Source organism: Anolis sagrei, chromosome 6, assembly GCF_037176765.1.
Source record: "Anolis sagrei isolate rAnoSag1 chromosome 6, rAnoSag1.mat, whole genome shotgun sequence".
Classification (NCBI taxonomy): Eukaryota; Metazoa; Chordata; class Lepidosauria; order Squamata; family Dactyloidae; genus Anolis; species Anolis sagrei.
This window is the reverse complement of record NC_090026.1, coordinates 42,964,145-42,985,236: the sequence shown is the minus strand read 5'-3', so window position 1 is coordinate 42,985,236 and position 21,092 is coordinate 42,964,145. Positions and strand designations below refer to the sequence as shown.

Here is a 21,092-nt window from a genome sequence, read left to right as displayed (position 1 = left end):
GGCTTAGAGAAAACATTTCTAGTTCTCCAGAGCTTTTCTATGGCATGGTTCATCTGGAAGTTCAAGACATTTCAGGTGAAAAAAATGGATATCCAGATTATGTGAAAATGTGAAGAGTCCGGGAATGGATCCCCGACTGTAGTTACAAATCATTGGTAGTTTCCCATCCAAGACTAGCCAAGGCTGAGCCTGCATTGCAGCTAAGCTCAGATAGAATCTGGTGCCTTTAGGATATTCCTTACCCAAGAAAACCATATGAAATCCATGGGGTCACTATAAATTGACAGTTGAAAGGACATACACAGAGAGAAAGCATTTCAACAGGCACAGCTTTTTGCCCCTGATCTCAAAAAACTGGATGTGCTCAAATGTCCACTTCTATACAACTATAAACGGTACTGGAACCTTGCCTGTTGTTTTATTTAGTCATTTGGGAAGTATTCCATCAAGAGTGGGAACCTGTGCCCCTCCAGATGTTGTTGGATTCCAAATTGATACCTCAATCAGATCACAAATGTGGTGGTTTATGTCTTCAAACAGTTTTCCCCAACACACCAAAAGACTGAAAATAGGCCCAAATGATGACGGGGACTAACATTGCATCCTTTCCAACATGTCGAAATGCCACAATATGATCTGCCAAGGGGAATAGAGGGTGGGTAGGATAGCTCCCTGCCATCTCTGTGGTTGCTGACCCTTATGCAATCTCAACAACAACAAACAACAAAACTTTATTTATATACCGCTCTATCTCCCCGAGGGGACTCAGAGCTGTTTCCAAGTAACATCATAGATACATACAAAGAAAACAGCATAGACATAAAATTAACAAGTCAATATAATATTTAAAAATATCACAATGGCACATATATATTTAAAATAATCTTGCCTGTTCAAGGCAATTTAAAAGGCTGGGCCGAGGCTAGTGCAATTTGTAGAGGGCCCGGGAAATTAGGTAGTCTATGGTTGTTCATTTCCAGGGCCTAACAGGAGGAGGTAACCTGGGTAATTTGTAGAAAAAGATATGGCCATATTCAGCAGTATCTGGGGTTAAGCTAGAACTAGTCGTTCTCAAAGGCTTGTTTAAACCACCAGGTTTTCAGGCTCTTACGAAAGGAGGGGTGTGATAGGGCCTGTCTTACTTCTCTAGGAAGGGCATTCCAGAGGCGGAGGGCCACCACCAAGAAGGCCCTCTCTCTCATCCCCACCAACCGTGCTTGTGACAGTGGTGGGAGTGAAAGGAGGGCCTCTCTGGAAGATCTTAAAGTTCGCGCTGGTTCATAGAGGGAGATGCGATCGCGAAGATAGGCGGGGCCCGAACCATTTAGGGCTTTATAGGTCATAACCTGCACCTTGAATTTGGCTCGGCAGCTTATCAGCAGCCAGTGAAGCTGTTTTAAAGGGGGTGTTATAGTTTGCCTATAGTTTGCTCAGTAAGGAGCCTGGCTGCCACCCATTGTACCAGTTGGAGCTTCCGGGCCATCTTCAAGGGCAGCCCCATGTAGAGCACATTGCAGTAGTCCAATCTGGATGTAACCAAGGCGTGGACCACGCTGGCCAAGTCAGACTTCACAAGGTAGTCTTCAGACTTCAAACACGAGTTTGAGTTGTGCAAATGCCCTCCCGGCCACCACCGACACTTAAGCATCAAATGACAGTGTTGAGTCCGAAGGCAGCATTTTTACTAGTTCAACAATATTTGAAACAGCACAGGCTCCTCAGCCTACATTACATGGTTCAGTAGCAAGGAGGGCACCAGCTTTGTATCTGCTGTCAAGGAAAATATTTAATCATTTGAATAGGTAGGGTGGATTTAAATCATGTTAAGGCTGTAGAAAAAAAATGTTCAAGAGAGAAGAAAAGCTTGATATAGAATAACCCAATGGCCACAGGATTATGTAACCAGAAAAACTAAAAAAATATGAAACTAAAGCAAAGTTCAGATCAGTGAAGTTAACTTCTAGGCAGATATGCATTGCAGAAATGGCAATGGTGGAAGAATGACATCGAACAACATGCTTCTGGGGAAGAGTGAAAAAAAAGGCACATTGTCTGTTGTTAGGAAAGGTGTAATTGTTACCTATGCAGGAAGTGGTGGGTTTGAGAGAAGATGCGCTTTCAATTTTTTCCTCCTTCTTCCTCTCTTTCTGTCTGTCTTCCCACCTTCCTTTTCCAATCTTTGTCACGACTTTCTGAGAAGTCTTGGAAAATAAGCCTAAAGAATCTGAGCATCCTGTCTATCCATCTCTCTCCAAATCACAGAAACGGAAAGGTAACTTTGGGGGTCACAGTATGACACTTTGAGGGATTGATTGCTTGGGCAGGAGAGAAAGGGTTCCAATGCTGGCAAAGACAGAAGAGAAGTTTAAGAGCACAGAAGTGGATGGAGTTTTAGCAACAAACGTGTTGCAGTCATTTTTATTTGCCCAGTAATAGCTCTCACAGCTCAAAGCCATTGTGCAGCTTTCAGAATTATTGCGCAAACACACAAAAGTGGTAAATGGAAGCAGTGAAAGGATGAACATACACAATTTAGTCACCTATTCATACCATATTTTGTCCTCTAACCTCTATAAAATGTCTTGTCTATTTCCAGTTTTTGTTGCCATGGACACAGAAATGTAGGCAGAATTGTTCAACCAATTTTTTCGATGTGTCCTCAGTCTATAATTGTCTCTCAGAACAGGGATCCAAGTCTCATATCACTTTGGAGTACTTGCGGAGGATGCCCTTATCTTTTTATTTCTCTACATTTTGAAATCATCCAAGGCTATACTATTATATATAACTCCAAATAGGAAAAAAATTGATCCCCTAGCTGATAAGAGTTGAGGGCCAGAACTATCTGAAGTTTGATTTTCATAGGGAGAATCAGTTTATTTTTTATCCGGTTTATCGCCTGACATGTTGCACATGTTTTTGTGAGTCCAAAACAAACCAATCTTATGAACCACTTGCAAATGCAAAACTGCAGTAAGGGATCGTGCCAGCAATATGCATGTCTCTCATTAGGGTGGAATCCAGTATTGTCATAACCATGTAGTTTTGGGTTTGTTGTTGTTGTTACTTCCCCTGCACATGCACGTAACATGCAGAGCTTCCAGAGTTTATTTATATTTATACTAGTGTATATATTCAGCATTGCCTGGGTGTCAGAGTGGCCACTGTCTACCTGATTTCACCTTTCTCCAGCTTTGAGAATGTCTACCGCACAATGTCTCCATTGCAACATTCTAGTAACGAGTGGGCAAGCTCTCTTTGTGGCTTCCTCCGTTTCCCTCATACACCTTCTATCGCTCTTTTTTTCCTTTCTTCTTTCCTTGCTTTCCTTATACATTTTCCTTCTTTGCTTCCTCCCTTCCTTCATCTTCCCTTCCTTCCTTCCCCTCATACACTTTCCCCTTTCTTTTCTCTTCGTTCTCTCCTTTTTTCTCTCCTTTTCCTTTCTCTTCCCTTCCTTCCCCTCATACCCTTTCCCTTTCTTTTCTCTTCTTCCCCTCCTTCCCCTCTCACTTCCTTTCTCTTCCATTCTTTCTCTTCCCTTCCTTCCTTCCCCTCATACATTCCTCCCTTTTTTCTTTTCCTTCCCCTTTTTTCTCACCCTCTCTTCCTTCTCCATTCCTTTCTCTCCCCTTTTTTCTTTCTTCCCTCCCTTCATATTTTTTCCTCTTTGCTTTATCTTCCTTCATTCACTTTTTCTTTCTTCTCCATCCTTTCTGCCTTCCTTTTTATTCTTTTTCTCTTTCTTTCTTGCTTTCCTTCCTCTCTTCCCCTCATACATCTAGCAACAACCAATCTCCTTCATTCTCTTTATTTCCCAATCACATGATAGAGGGTCACTTCACCTAGCTGCAGCCAATTTACTTTGTCTCTTTTCTTTTTTTGCTTCTGTAGGCCTGAAAGGAGTTGATTTTTTTTTAAAAAAAATGTTTAAACCCCTCAATTATTTTAAACTTGATAAGTTAGGGTACATGTGCCAAGTTTGGTCCAGATCCATCAAGCCATGTAGCTCCCTTTGTCATACAAACCAACAACAAATAACCATGCATATATATATTGACTTTTATAGAGAAAGATATATCATATGAATATGCAAAGATTCAAATCTCTTTTCACACTGTTCATTTTTAATGTGTTCCATTATATATTAAATACTGCCTTATCTCCACTTGATTTGTGTGCACCCTCTACTTGGAAGACTTCAGTGAGACTTTTCAGCCCCATGTAGATACTTTCATAGGAAGTTTTATATCATTCTTACATGGGAATTTCTCCTTTAATGAATTATAGGCGGTTGGGGCTTTAAGCTTTTTCCATGTCCTTGCATCTTCCCTTTTCTCTCTTTTACTGGCATCTTCTCTATCTCACAAACACAGATTTAATGCTGAGAAATCCTACAGTTTGTCCAACTTTCTTTAGAGCACTTTCTTCCCTCCCCAGGGGAAAATTGGGACCTGTCTACAATAAACCAAAGAACAGTCCAGGATTTTAACATATCTGTAATTGGATAGTGTGTGTACACCTGTGTTGGAACCCCCATCTACACTGCCATATAAAATGCAGATTATCTGTTTTGAACTGGATTTTACAGAAGTGTAGACTCATATAATTGAGTTCAAAGCAGATAATGTGGATAATCTGCTTTGATAATCTGGATGATATTGTGGTATAGCTCAAGCCTATAATAGAGAATATGTGCATTTCAACAAAAGGAGTTCCTGACTGCTTTACATTGTGAACATTGAAGTTCTCAATTCAGACAATGATATGAACATTATCTTATTTCTATGCTTTCAAAATCGCATCATTCTGGAAGATCAAAAGCTCTGGACAACTCAAGTCTTTTGGGGGACTTCTAACTTTAAACATTTAAATGCCATTTTGTACATAGAGTTCTCTACATAGGCAAATCCCAGTACTTTATTTTGAAGTGACCCTTTCATGTTTCCAAGCTTAAAGTTATTCAACCACCCAGAGCAGTGGTTCTCAACCTGTGGGTCCCCAGGTGTTTTGGCCTACAGCTTCCAGAAATCCCAGCCAGTTTACCAGCTGTTAGGATTTCTGGGAGCTGAAATCCAAAACATCTGGGGACCCACAGGTTGAGAGCCACTGACCTAGAAGAAACAAGGGCATGTGTCTACTCTTTTGAAATGACAGCCTATCCCTCCCCAATCCAAACAATACAGCCCTTGCCCACACCACTTAATGGTACTTGAATATTTTTTTAACCTAATACTCTATGAGCATCAAGCATTGTCCTTTATGGACAGCTCGATCATAAAGTGTACTTCAGTGCACCTTATTGTAGTTCAGTTCACTCTAGGACTTCCTGCACCCACCTACTCACAGCTGAATGACAGCATAATGATTCTGGAGGAGGACTATATGAAGGTTGCAGAGAGATAATGCGCTAATAAAAAGCAGAGAATTCAGACACTTTATATATAAAAAATAAATGCAGAAGAAACCAAAAACAATCTGGAATACAAGTAGCCCTTACTGCTCAACCAAAGTTTGTCCAAGAACAGAGGCTCTTCCATTACCTTCCTGTATTTAAAAAAAATATTGAAGTTTTTATTATTTATTTATTTGTTTGTTTACAGCTTTTATATTCCGCCCTTCTCACCCCGCAAGGGACTCAGGGCAGATTACAGTGTACACATATATGGCAAACATTCAATGCCAATTTTAACATACAACATATACAGACAGACAGAGGCTATTTAACTTTTTTCTGGCCGCCAGGGGAACTGTCGCTTTCATCGTCCATCTGCGACACTGATGAAGTACTTCCGCATTCCCCCCGCATGCTTTTGCTGAAGTCCTTATGGCCCCATAAATCAGTTAATTTAGCCTCTCCACAGTTTAAGGTGGTACCTTATTTTCCTTCTTGACAGATGCAACTGTCTTTCGGGTTGCAAAGGTCGACAATGGGCTACACAATTGGTTGAAAACCCACTCCAACCCGGGCTGGCTTCATGATCTTTTGGTCAGAGTGATCTTAATGCAGCTGACACTCAGCCAGTTGCGCCACAATCCCGGTGTTAGGTTAGGTTAAACCTACGGAATTAGGTTAAAAGAAAAAGGAAGTGGGATAAGCTCAGGAATTGTAGGGTTAGGTTGGGGAGTAGTGGTATAGTGTGGGTTTGGCTAGGAAAATGGCTTTGGGGGAAAAGGGGTGAGGTTTAGCTTCCAATCATCTTCACTCCGGGAGTAGTAGTCTTCTGAATCATCTTTTAATCATCAACTGTCATTTTTAAATCCTCTTCCTTTAGCGCTTTATATTTCGGTTTTCAACTTAAATCAATCATCCATTTCAAATTCTCTTGAGTTAAAAAGTTAATTACTAGGGTCGAGTCTGTTTTTTGTGTTATTAGTTTTGTATTGGCATTCATCAGTTGTGTTAGTTTGTCCATATTCATGATGTCAATAATCTTCATTATCCATTGTTCCTGGGTATGGATCTCCCTCGTTCTCCAATATCTCGCATACTTTATTCTAGCCGCAGTTATTAGAGTGTTTGTCTTTTTTTTTCTATCTCTATATCCATTACTCCTAGTAGGAAATATCCTGGTTTTATCTCCAATTTTAATTCTAATATCTTCTCTATTTTGTCGTGTATATTTTTCCAATATGATTTGACCACTTTGCATGTCCACCACATGTGGAAAAAAGAGCCGGATTGTTCTTCGCATTTCCAGCATCTATCATTAACTTTAGGGTAACATTTTGCTAGTTTTTGAGGAGTGATGTACCACCTATACATCATTTTTGGCCAGTCTTTCAAATCAAAAGCTTATGTATATTTTATTTCCTTACTAGCCGTCCCGTGCCACGCGTTGCTGTGGCCCAGTCTGTTGATCTGGAAAATAAAGTAATGAGAAAATGTTGGTTTCTAATATATGCAATTTCTTTATGCTCATGGGTAAACAGTATTTCTTGCTGTTTCTTTGTCAGTGTCGATGTGGAGAGTGTCTGGTTTGCCTCCTCTGGAACATGCAACATATCATTGTTCTTCTTTAAGGGTCCTTTTCAAATCTACGATACTATATCTCTGTGTGTGTGTGAATCACATCTATCTATCTATCTATCTATCTCTATGGCTGGATGGCTCTTTGTCAGGAGGACTTGGATTACGTTTTCTTGCCCTGATGAAGGGAGTTGGATAAGTATTTTCTGTTGGTCATGGGGCTTCAGTGTGGGAAGTTTGCCCCGATTCTGTCGTTGGTGGGGTTCAGAATGCTCTTTGATTGTAGGTGAACTGTGAATCCCAGTGACTACAACTCCCAAATCTCAAGGTCTGTTTCCCCCCAAACTCCATCTGTGTTCATATTTGGGTGTATTGAGTGCTTGTGCCAAGATTGGTCCAGATCCATAATTGTTTGAGTCCACAGTTGTCTCTGGATGTAGGTGAACTACAACTCCCAAACTCAAGTTCAATGCCCACGAAACCCTTCTAGTGTTTTCCATTGGTCAAGGGAGTCCTGTGTGTCACCTTTGGTTCACTTCCATCACTGGTGGAGTTCAGAATGCTCTTTGATTGTAGGTGAACTATAAATCCCAGCAACTACAATTCCCAAATGACAAAATCCAATTTTTTTTGAGTGAAGGACATACATTGGGTTGTTAGGTGTATCGTGTCCAAATTTGGTGTCAATTCCCCCAGTGGTTTTTGAGTTCTGTGAATATCACATACGAACATTACATTTTTATTTATATAGATTCCAAATTTTACCATTACCTTCCTGTCTTGAAAGAGATAGTGGCCAAGCAGTATGATGGAAATAATTTCAAAGGTGCTTCAGTGGACTATCTCACACCGCACCATGATTCCACTTAAATTGTCATGGCAACATCCTGGGATTTGCAGTTTAGAGGGTGTCATTTAGGATTCTCTGCCGGAGAGTTCTAGTGCCTCCTATGAATTCCAAGCTCCAGAATCCCATAGGACGTTGCCATGACATTTAGAGTGAAATCATAACACTATAACTGTGTAGTGTGAAAGGGCTCCAAGTCTCATGACACAGAAGGGAAAGGATAAATGAGAGCTTGAAAATCAAGGAGCCAAAAATAATGTAGTTAATGAGCAAGTAATAATGTATTGTCGAAGGCTTTCATGGCTGGAATCACTAGGTTCTTGTTGGTTTTTTCGGGCTATATGGCCATGTTCTAGAGTCATTTTCTCCTGACGTTTCGCCTGCATCTATGGCAAGCATCCTCAGAGGTAGTGAGGTCTGTTGGAATTAGGAAAATGGGTTTATATATCTGTGGAATAACTGGGGTGGGGCAAAGAGCTCTTCTCTGCTGGAGCTAGGTGTGAATGTTTCAACTGACCACCTTCATTAGCATTTGAAGTCCTTGCTGAGCCTGGGGGAATCTTTTGTTGAGAGGTGTTAGGATGTGCCTGGTTGTTTCCTCTCTGCTGTTTTGCTGTTGTAATTTTGTAACATAGGGACCACCAAACGCAGCGCCCAAACACGAATCAAGGAACATGAAAGGCACTGCAGACTAGAAAGGCACTGCAGACTACTTCAACCAGAGATGTCAGCCATAGCAAAGCACCTGATGAACCAGCCTGGACACAGCATATTATTTGAGAACACAGAAATGCTGGACCACACCAACAACCACCATGTCAGACTACACAGAGAAGCCATTGAAATCCACAAGCATGTGGACAATTTCAACAGAAAGGAGGAGACCATGAAAATGAACAAAATCTGGCTACCAGTATTAAAAAACTCTAAAATTGCAACATCAAAACAGCAGAGAGGAAACAACCAGGCACATCTTAACACCTCTCAACAAAAGATTCCCCCAGGCTCAGAAAGGACTTCAAATGCTAATGAAGGTGGTCAGTTGAAACATTCACACCTAGCTCCAGCAGAGAAGAGCTCTTTGCCCCACCCCAGTCATTCCACAGATATATAAACCCATTTTCCTAGTTCCAACAGACCTCACTACCTCTGAGGATGCTTGCCATAGATGCGGGTGAAACGTCAGGAGAAAATGCCTTAAGAACATGGCCATATAGCCCCAAAAAACCCACAAGACCCTAGAGTAAGTAATAGTTTTTTGTTGTTGTTGTTGTTGTCAAGGAAGGTTTATCAAGATCACATCTTAACAAGCAAGAATGACGTTTTTCAAGAGGTGTAACAAGTAATGTTTTTGAGCAAAAACTAGTGTTAAAGGGAATGTTATGAGGCATTTTGAGTAGATTTCTCAAATGTAATGCGTCACCTCAAACTGGAACAATTGTGTTATCTTCCCAGGGGTTTGTAACGCTGTATTTTTAATGAAAAGTAACATTCCAAACTATAGATTTAAGCTTCCCTTCTTTTACTCTGAAAAACGACTCTCCACAAGTGCTTGCTATTGATTTTGTTTGAAATAAATAAACTTCCCACAGTGCTGCCAGGAACTAATTTAATGTGACATGCAGTTGGGGCCTAGGGACTCTTAATAAAGCACCCAACAAAGGTAAAATAGAAGCAGCGATTTACCTGGAGCAGATACAAGAAAATAGAGGCAGTCTCTGTAGATAGGGATAACTGAGTCATCTAGGATGGCAGCACAGCGTGAGGCCCTGTAACAACAACAGAATTTGAAAAGGATGGATTGATTCAAAGAATTGTATGGAAGGAAGTCAAAGATTGAATTATATAGCTCTGAGAATGGCAGTCCGGCTAATACAGCTGACTTTTCCCAGTTTTCTTATAACGCCTACATGTTACAAAGTCAAGCAGATTTATCCTAGCAGCATGTCATTTGGTTTGAAGAATCTTCCTGGATTGGTTAGATAGGAGTATAATACTGTCACATTTCAGAAAATGCTGCTGAATAACTGCTGAATTGGAACAGTTTAATTATTGGGTTTGTTTCAGTCTAGGGACCTTGCAATTCCTACTCTTTTCATTTGCATCTAGAAAATATCTTACATTTCTAGTTTGAACAAGTTACATCCTCCAGTACAGTGTTTCTCAACCTGGGGGTCGGGACCCCTGTGGGGGTCGCGAGGGGGTGTCAGAGGGGTCGCCAAAGACCATCAGAAAATATAGTATTTTCTGTTGGTCATGGGGGTTCTGTGTGGAAAGTTTGGTCCAATTCTATCATTGGTGGGGTTCAGAATGCTTTTTCATTGTGGGTGAACTATAAATCCCAACAACTACAACTCCCAAATGGCAAGGTCTATTTTCTCCAAACTCTACCAGTGTTCACATTTGGGCATATTGAGTATTTGTGCCAAGTTTGATCCAGATCCATCATTACTTGAGTCCACCGTCTGGATATAGGTGAACTACAACTCCAAAAACTCAAGGTCAATGTCCACCAGACCTTCCCAATATTTTCTCTTGGTCATGGGAATTCTGTGTGCCATGTTTGATTCAATTCCATCATTGATGGAGTTCAGAAGGCTCTTTGATTTAAAGTGAACTATAAATCCCAGCAACTCCAGCATTACCAAATGACAAAATCAATCACCCCCAACCCCACCAGTATTCAAATTTTGGGCGTATCGGGTATTTGTGCCAAATTTGGTCCAGTGACTGAAAATACATCCTGCATATCAGATATTTACATTACAATTCATAACAGTATCAAAATTACAGTTATGAAGTAGCAACAAAAATAACCACTGCTCCAGTAGGTCCTTCACTTTAAATGGGTTGAAGGACCTAGGATCCCCAGGTGTCAGAATTTTTTTTAAAAACCCTGAGAAAATATCTTTTTAGGGTCTCTGTGTGACTCTCTATTCCTCTTCCCTCTACCATTGACCACAAAAACATATAGAAAAACCTATATTTCCAGAAAATCATTCTCTCTACAAGTCTGTGGAGCAGTGGTTCTCAACCTTCCTAATGCCGCGACCCCTTAATACAGTGCCTCATGTTGTGGTGACCCCCAACCATAAAATTATTTTCTACTTCATAACTGTAATGTTACTACTCTTATGAATCATAATGTAAATATCTGATATGCAGGATGTACTTTCATTCACTGGATGAAATTTGGCACAAATACCCAATACACCCAAATTTGAATACTGGTGGGGTTGGGGGGGATTGATTTTGTCATTTGAGAGTTGTAGTTGCAAGGATTTATAGTTCATCTACAATCAAAGAGCATTCTTAACTCCACCTACAATGGAATTGAACCATACTTCGCACACAGAACTCCCATGACCAACAGAAAATACTGGAAGGGTTTGGTGGGCATTGACATTGAGTTTTGGAGTTATAGTTCACCTACATCTAGAGAGCACTATGGACTTCAACAATGATAGCTCTGGACCAAAACTGGCAGAAATACTCAATATGCCCAAATGTTCACACTGGTGGAATTTAGGGAAAATAGACCTTGTCATTTGAGAGCTATAGTTGCTGGGATTTATAGTTCACCTACAATCAAAGAACATTTTCAACCCCACCAATGATAGAATTGGACCAAACTTCTCACACAGAACCCCCATGACCAGCAGAAAATACTGTGTTTTCTAATGGTCTTTGGTGACCCCTCTGGCAATCCCTCGCGACCCCCCCCCCCCAGGGGTCCCAACCCCCAGGTTGAGAAACACTGCTGTAGAGCCTCCAGTCAGACTTTATGATTAACTAGCCATCCCCTGCCACGCATTGCTGTGGCCCAGTCTGTGTATATGTATTTTCTGTGTATATGTGTGTATCTATTTGTGTACATGTGGTAATGTAATTTTAGTGTTTTGGCTTTTTAAGTCTCATCTGTTGTGTTTTTCAGTGTTTTTATGAGTGATGGTCACTTGTTGGACTGATAGGTGTATTGTGTCCAAATTTGATGTTAATTCATCCAGTGGTTTTTGAGTTATGTTAATCTCACAAACATTATATTTTTATTTATATAGACTTCTGGCAGAAGTTGACCATAGAGTCCACCTATAGGACCTACAGATTCCTAGAGAGAACAAACATTTTAAAAATAAATTTAACTGAAAGGAAGAAAAATCATAATACAACCATTTTTTTTTCATGTCATGAGCAACTTGAGAAACTGCAAGTCGCCCTGGAGTGAGAGAATTGGCTGTCTGCAAGGACGTTGCCCAGGGGACACCTGAATGTTTTACTATCCTGTGGGAGGCTTCTCTCATGTCCCTGCATGAGAAGCTGGAGCTGACAGATGGGAGCTCACTCTGCTCCCTGGATTCGAACTGCTGGCCTTTTGGTCAGCAGTCCTGCCGGCACAAGGGTTTAACACATTGCGCCACCGGGGGCTCCTAATACGATAATAATAAAATCATAATGAGACAGGAATAGAATGAACAAACTATATATACACACACACATAAAGATACATATAAAAACTATATATAAAAACAAAACTAAAAACAAAAACCACTCATATACCTTCTAAGTAATACTTTTGTGGTACTGAAAAATACTACAAATAAAACAAAAATACATCAATCTAAATAAATAAAAATGTAATATTTGGGTTGTTGTAGGTTTTTTTGGGACTATATGGCCATGTTCTAAAGGCATTCCCTTCTGACGTTTTGCCTGCATCTATGGCAAGCATCCTCTGAAGTAGACCTCTATCTCTGAGGATGCCTGCCATAGATGCAGGTGAAACATCAGGAGAGAATGCCTCTAGAGCATGGCCATATAGCCCCAAAAAACCTACAACAACCCAGTGATTCCGGCCATGAAAGCCTTTGACAATAAAATGTAATGTTTGTTTGTGGGATTACCATAATTCAAAAACCACTGGACGAATTGACACCAAATTTGGACACAATACACCTATCAGACCAACAAGTGACCATCACTCATAAAATCACTGAAAAACACAGCAGAAGAGACTTAAAAAGCCTATATATATATATATATATATATATATATATATATATATATAATTACATTACCACACATGTGCAAAACCACATATCTACACAAACACACACATATATACATATACACAAATATACACACACACACATACACACAGAAAACACATATAAACAGACTAGGCGACAGTAATGCATGGCAGGGGACAGCTAGTGCAAAATAAAACAGATATGCACACAAAAACATAACTACGGACTTCTTACACTCTGATGGTTTTTTTAAAATTCTAACTTATCTACTGTCTTTAAGTAATGTTCTATAATCACACATCTACATTTAATAACATACTACTTGCTCATAAATCCCATAATTGATGGATACCCCACTCAATCATTGTTATGCCATATTAATTCATAAATGAATCTCAAGTTGGGCAAATATTTCTCCTCTATCAACCTAATCAATTTGTCCATCTCAATTAGTTTACAAATCTTCACCGGCCGTTATCATCTTTAGACGGGCGAACAAACATATTAATTCAAACCTGGGGATGATCAAATCCATATTCCCGTAAATATGGAAGGCTGGTTGTATTTTCACAAAGTCAGTGTTATTGTAGGTGGGCCTCCCTTTGGATTGTGAGAATGTGCCATACAAATATCAAATTTCAAACATTTCCATGTTATTCTGACATTTGATTGAGGACAAGTGATTGAGCAGCTGCTCCTTGCCAGACTCAACGCTTGCTAGATAGAGACAGATTTTCAAAAGCAAAGTGGCTATCACCAAGCAGGTTGCTGGCTGCTGCAGAAGACAGCAGGTGGAGACGGGAGCTCTGCATCTATGTGTGTGAATCACGACTGCCTGGATTGTGTTTTCATGTGAAGTCCTGCTATGTGTGTGTGTATGAGAGAGCGGAGCTGCTATGACTTCCCGTTTTGGCTTCATCTCTTGAAATCTCTGCCCAGATTTACTCTATATAATAACAAACAGCAAGTGCCTTCCAAAAAAGTTGTAGGCCATTCTGTCTCTCGTTCCTGACAGTTTTTATATCATGGGACAATCTATGAAGAGGATAATCAAAATGGGAATCATATGCTGATAATAACAACTTAATACAGAATGTGAATGTTACAAATTACATGGTAATTTCTCATGATTTCAGCTTTTAAAGGGCACAACCAATTCTGTGTATTACGGAGCTGCTTTGAAGTTAAATTTTGCCAAACACTCACAATAGTCACAAGCTTGTGGAATTCAATAACTTTTCTTCTAGGAAAGGACACAAACTTTTACGCTATCGACTCTTTCCACCAATAATATTTTACTCAACAACGGGTGTATGGGTATATAAAGTAGGTATAAAAATAAAAGATTTACTGATAACAATTCAGCATTTGCAAGGCTTGCTAAACAGACTGATTTTCACTTTTATGAAGTACAGCTGAAACATTTTCTGCAGAATCCATTGTAAACACCGCACACAGTTGCCAACAGATTCATGTAAATGTCTAAAAAAAAGCCAATAAACTTTTTATTGTTGTCAATTTTTTGTGACTCCAACATTGGGCTAAGGGGACCATATTTGGCGTACAGTATAAGAAACAGTGGACTAGGAAAAAGAAAAGGAATTTCTTTGTTAAAGAACTTGCACAGTTGATTTGGGCAATCATAATGCAAAGTGGGAATGCTCCAACAATACTTAAACTCCGCCACTTGATATTTGTGATATTGAAGGAAGAGAGGGAATCTTTTCTATGTGCTTTGGGACACTATCCTAGGGTACTGGACTACCTATGGAACATCCTGAATCTATTTTTCACCTCTCAAAAGGAAACTATGTTTTAAAAATGGAAACTATAGTTTAAAAAAACTTATCTGAGAAAACGTGTTTTAAACTTTTAATCCTCGCTACTGGCCCTGCCCACCGTGATTTATTTTCTGTGTTTAATTGTGATTTTATATTGTTATGCTTTTTATATTGGTTTTTGTATTTTATTTTTTTATTTTATTGTCGTTGTATGTTGTTATTAGCATTGCTGTACTGTATTGTAGGGCTTGGCCTCATGTAAGCCACCCCGAGTCCCCTTGGGGAGATGGTGGCAGGGTATAAATAAATTATTATTATTATTATTATTATTATTATTATTGGGTTGTTGTAGGTTTTTTCGGGCTCTAGACCATGGCCATATAGCCCGAAAAAACCTACAACAACCCAGTGATTCCGGCCATGAAAGCCTTTGACAACACATTATTATTATTATTATTATTATTATTATTATTATTATTATCTGTATAAATGCATTTACAAAGCAAAACCTCAGGCTGGCACTTTTTTATTCACCTGGAGACGTGAGTAGTTTTCAGTACCTTCCTTTCTCTTAAATGGCGAAGAGAGGTTGCCTCCCACAGCTTGGCAAAGTTACTTTTACAGTTTATAATTCCCAGAATGCCAGCAGCTATAGTCCCACAAAGAAATTTTTATGCCAGCTCTTTTTAAAAATTCTAATATTGGCTCACAGGGAAATCTAAATGTCCTTGCTTGACCTCTGCTGTCTGCAGCCATGACATCTCTGAAGGCTTCTTGTAGAGGCGGAATGTTTTTCTTTGGGATTTTTCTCACTATAAAACTTGATCCCGCCAGGTGGGCAGAAAGTATCTTTTGCTGGATCTGTGGAGGAGGTCCCCAATGAATCGGAGAAAGAAGAAACTGTAACCGAGGAAGGAGAATCCCAGGAGCAGCAGAACCAAGAAGCAGTAGTGGAAGGGGAACAAGGAGACCCACCAATGGCAGGTAATATTTTTTTTGGGAAGGGGTCGAAGATGTATCACTTTATTGCTTAGTAACCCAGTACAGGGAACCCCCGGTGGCGCAGTGGCTTAAACCCCTGTGCTGGCCGGACTGAAGGTCGCAGGTTCAAATCCAGGGAGAGCGCGGATGAGCTCCCTGTATCAGCTCCAGCTCCTCACTCAGGAACATGAGAGAAGCCTCCCACAAGGATGGTAAAACATCAAAACATCCAGGCGTCCCCTGGACAACGTCCTTGCAGAAGGCCAATTCTCTCACACCAGAAGCGACTTGATTAAATAAACAACAACCCAGTACAAACAAATAGTAGTACCTGGGTACCTGCTGGAGTTTGGTTCTAGGACCCCTATAGATACCAAAATCCATGAATGAAAAAAATCACCAACTTTTTAATGTGGTATGCCATATTTATTCCTTCTGACCTTTTTTGTGGTCTGGATGGGGTAGGAGACACAGTAAAGGAATCTGGACTGGAGTTGTATGTAATTACAACCATCTCACTCTTCCCAACCTAGGACTGTGCAAGGGTAAATAATATACAGAAGAGTCTTGCCTATTCAACCTTCGCTCATCCAACAATCTGTATTATCCAACGTAGTCTGACTCCCACCCAGATCCACAGCTGTTTCAATACATTGCCATGTTTTGGTCCTAAATTCGTAAATACTGTAATTCCTACATTACCATGTACTGAACTGCTTTTTCTGTCTATTTGTTATAAAACATGATGTTTTGATGCTTAATTAGTAAAATCATAACGTAATTTGACGTTTAATGGGCTTTTTCTTAATCCCTTCTTATTATCCAACATTTTCAATTATCCAACTTTCTGCTGGCTCATTTATGTTTGACAAGCAAGACTCTACTGTACTTAACTTGTGTTTATATATATCAATTCATTAGCAGTATTTGAGGATAGGTAAACTAATTCTCATTGATTGTCGATTTTTATCCAATTACATCCGGTATCAGCCTTCACAGAGAGATAATTAATTTCATTACCACGTATATTCTTCCTTTCCTTAAGTTGTAATTTAATGATTTTTTGATTTGCAGCCCCGGTTAAATATATGGAAGGGGCTAGCATTCAGAGCTCCGGCACAGAATGTATTAATTAGGGGCACTTACGTCCTTTCATGCTCTCTCTCTCTCGGAGAATTCTTAAACTCTTCAGTCTTCTTTGCTGTTAAAATGGGGAGGTTCAACTGTTATTGTCAGTCTTATGGATGGCTTCCCGTGGAGATGTCCACTGCCCTGCACTGCCCGGGTCCTCTCAACCTCCCTCCCTTGAGGGGGGAGAAGTCATTGGGACTTCGGAGCTGGCCATTGGGTTTTTGCGGCACACCCGGACTCGATCCACTGGGTGTGGGGAGCTAAAACTCAACCAGACTTCTCAAACACCGTTCCTTACTGAGGAGCTCCACAATAAGGCTGTCCCGCAGCCATCTTCCCCACCGGAAGTCCCTTAACTTAACTTTTTTACAAAGCAGTTTTGAGTGTTATGGTTCCAGTTCAATAAACCATATTGAAGTCATTAGATACATGTTTTAAGTCTTTGAGATTCAGATATGCTACATTTGAAAACAACATTTTCAAGGTGTGTTTTCCCCTTTCCTTTCTTGGTGTAGATCATGTCATGGAACTGAGCCACTCCAGTTGGGAAGAGAGACCTCCTCATGCTGTTACCCTGGAAAACCGTTCCTCCCCACCTCCGATCCACACTACCACCTAGCACAGGAAGCGAAGGGTTGAGCTGGGAGCTGTCCTCTTGATGGAGAACTCTCATTTTTCACCAAGCCACATCAGATTGTTTCCTTTAACAACTATTTTTCTCTTTTAGCCTATTTTCTGTTCCAAATTTGTCTTTCTTTTGGCAGTGTTTGGTTTGTGTTCAGTGAATTATTTAGTAGAGAGAAAGGGAGGAATGAGGGAAAGTGAAAGGAAGGTGGGTGAGTGGAGAAGCTCGGAAGGAAACCTCTACACTCAGAGGTAGACTGTCTCTGATGGCCAAGAGCTGGAGACAGGTGGTTGAGATGGCTGCATCTACTATGCCTGGTTTGTGTGAATCTCAGGGGGGACGGGGTTTCAAGTTGATCACTATTTGAAGAGCTTGAGCTAAATCAGAGTATGATTGCTGGATTGGGTATGAAATGGTTTTAAGCAGACCCAGTACCTTTGTGCAGTTTGACTGAGTTCATCCTGCTCCATGAACTCTTCAAGTTTAAAGGTACAATCAACTATCTTGCAGCCAATGTGCTAACTTGAGGTGGACAACATACACCTTCTCCACCCAATTTTATATCTTTAATTGGCCACTACATTGCTGAGATTGAATTGTCCTTTTTGTTTTTAAAGGCATCTTTTCAGTGGCATTAAAAAGCACAGGGAGCACTCAAATTATTCTAAAGCAAAATCATGCTAAGAAAAAAAATGTCCTGATATACTTTGTATTAAAAGAGGGAAGTGGTTCTTTTATGCAGTTCGTGGGAGGGCAGAGTTTCTTTGTTGCTGCATTTTGATTGTAGCACCAAGATCTGCAGAAGATGGCCACTCCTGGGATGGATGCATGTATCTATCATCCAGTAGAGCTATTCGTTTTCAATAGCTCCTCTTATCAATTGAGATCTGAGATTTTGCCACAGTGCTATTTGAGACCAGTGGATACACTCTCATCCACATAATTTAGATCAGTGGTTCTCAACCTGGGGTCCCCAGATGTTTTTGGCCTTCAACTCCCAGAAATCCTAACAGCTGGTAAACTGGCTGCGATTTCTGGGAGTTGTAGGCCAAAAACATCTGGGGACCCCAGGTTGAGAACCACTGCTTTAGATGCTATCATTCCTCCAAGACAATTGTAACAACAAAATATGTCTTTTGGATGTTACGGTGTATGAAATAGGATAGAAGTGGTGGGAAAACACAGAAGGGCATTAACAGCAGAGGTCATTGTCTCAACCTTTGGTAAAACTCTGAACGAGGCAAGGAAATTGCACAATAAAAGCTTCATATGGAGCCATTTCTGGCCTGGAGGCATTAGAATTGGGGGAGATGCATTTTGAGAAAGCACAGGGTCCCAGTAACTGGCAACTTGAGTCACAGTCAGACGGATAAGTTGAAAGAGAGCTCTGTGTGCTCCGTTTCTCTCTTGTATCCCCCAGATGTTATATTCCTTTCCTTGAAAGCTGAAAATCAGGATCCAATCAACCTGTACAGTCCAGGTTGCTCTTTTTCTCTTTCTAAGCCCTTTGACTTCCTACCCACCCCACCCTTCTTCCTGTGTATTGGAAAATGTGCCTCTCTGCTCTATTAAAGCTTTGTAAATAAAAACAATATTTAAAGTGTGTTTTATGGAAGTGAGGGATGGCCACATCATGTTGTAAGCCAGCTTGTCCTTATCATGTCAACTAAGATTTATGTAATCCTGTGGCACTGATTTATTTTTTGACAGATTGTCCATGAATGCATGAACACACTTACAGGAGATGTGAAAGCATTTGAGTAGGAGGTCTGGTCACTGATTACTCCCAACTGGTGGGTTACAGTTCTCATTAGAAGCTTAACTCTGGACAGCAAAAAGTAACCCAGCTAAACCGGTTCTCAAATGTCCCTGTCAGGATATTGGTTTGTTTTCATGTAGAGTAAATTGTTAGAGTTACTTCACACTTGATCAGCAACTCCTGATAGGGCTGGGACAGTCAGTCACGATGACCTTTGCCAATTATATCAAAGTTAGCAATCAACTTCAGCCGTTGTTGATCTGCAATTCACATTAGTCCCTGTCAGTATAAAGCCAAAAACAAGGTTACAACAACATGTTATAGAACTCCAATATGCTGATGACAACGTTGTCTGTGCGCATTCAGAAGAAGACCTACAAGCTACTCTAAACACCTTTGCAGAAGCATACAAGAAGCTCAGCCTGTCATTGAACATCGAGAAAACCAAAGTGTTCTTCCAGCAGTCACCAGCCAATCCGTCTCCAATGCCAGAAATACAACTTAATGGTGTAACATTAGGAAATGTGGACCATTTCTGCTACCTTGGCAGCCACCTCTCCACAAAAGTCAACATTGACACTGAACTACAACACCGCCTGAGCTCTGCAAGTGCAGCATTTTTTCCAAATGAAGCACAGAGGGTTTAAGGACCGGGACACCCATAGGGATACCAAGATGCTTGCTTATAAAGCTATTGTCCTCCCAACCCTGCTATATGCCTGCGAAACGTGGACTATCTACAGACATCACATGCAACTCCTGGAACGATTCCATCAGTGTTGCCTCCAAAAAATCCTGCAAATATTTTGGGAAGATAGGTGGACAAATGTCAGCGTGCTGGAAGAAGCAAAGACCACCAGCACTGAAGTGATGGTTCTCCGCCATCAACTCCACTGGACCGGCCACGTGTGGATGCGCGACCACCGTCTCCCAAAGCAGTTACTCTACTCCAAATTCAAGAACAGGAAATGGAATGTTCGAGGATAGGAAAAGAGATTTAAAGATGGACTCAAAGCCAGCCTTAAAAATGGTGGCATTGACACAGAACTGGGAAGCCCTAGCCCTTGAGTGCTCTAGCTGGAGGTCAGCTGTGACCAGCAGTGCTGTAAAATTTGAAGAGGCACGAATGGAGGGCAAAAGAGAGAAAGGTGCCAGGAGGAAGGTGCATCAAGCCAACCCTGCCCGTCTTCCACCTGGAAACCAATGCCCTTACTGCAGGAGAACATGCGGGTCAAGAATAGGGCTCCACAGTCACTATGTACCCACCGCCAGTACTTGGAAGACAATCTTACTCGGACAACGAGGGATCACCTAAGTAAGAAAAGTAAGTAAGTCAGTATAGAACGAGTGGTAGTGATGTCTGGTTGGAGATATATTGCAACATCTCTAGCACTGCACACTTTTTGCCCATATTCTATATAATATGCTGAGATGTTTTCAGTTCAAAGAATAAGTGAAATAGCCTATGCATTCCTCCAACATACAGTGCCTATTTCAGAAACAACATTTTCTTATCCCACAGCTCATTTAAACCCACTTGTACTAAGACAGCGATGCCTATTTCGTTTAAGAATTAGATTTCACTGCTTTTCTAAGTTAACTTGAGTACCTGAATGTTTTCAGAGTGAGGCGACATGAAACGTTTGCAAACTCCTGTTCTCAATTGGGAACGTAGGTAACCATGGTAAGAAAATTTACATTTTGAAATTAACATTTCAAAATATCTGCAACAAAGCATGGCACTGTTGCCCATCAAAGCAGTTTGCTTATTAGATTTGCAGGCAGCTATATTATGAATCACTCGTTTAGCTCTCTTGAAACAAGCACCTTTGGTTTCTTCCATCAGAGATGCAATTTTTAGAACTATGTGCCTGCCGAAAGTCTGGATTTTCCCCTCAATTAATCTTCTACTTAATTTCTTCCCAGCTCTGCTCTCAGTACACAAGAAAAATCCTTGCTACCAAAACTAGT

The 21,092-nt window shown here is 40.6% G+C and overlaps 1 protein-coding gene across 2 annotated transcripts in view; it reads left to right on the top strand.

Annotated features, from left to right (window-relative positions):
- The window catches only part of PPP1R1B (protein phosphatase 1 regulatory inhibitor subunit 1B), a 105,833-nt gene extending 86,894 nt beyond the window's left edge, over window positions 1–18,939 (top strand). Inside the window, exons 8-10 of one of the 2 annotated variants that reach the window (XM_060781074.2) lie at window positions 2,201–2,272; window positions 15,460–15,609; window positions 17,253–18,939. In XM_060781074.2, the coding sequence (XP_060637057.1) occupies window positions 2,201–2,272; window positions 15,460–15,609; window positions 17,253–17,356 (326 nt within the window). In that variant the 3' untranslated portion in view covers window positions 17,357–18,939. The remainder of the gene's footprint in view (window positions 1–2,200; window positions 2,273–15,459; window positions 15,610–17,252) is intronic. The other variant, XM_060781075.2, reaches the window with a different exon arrangement.
- The last annotated feature ends 2,153 nt before the right edge of the window (window positions 18,940–21,092 follow it).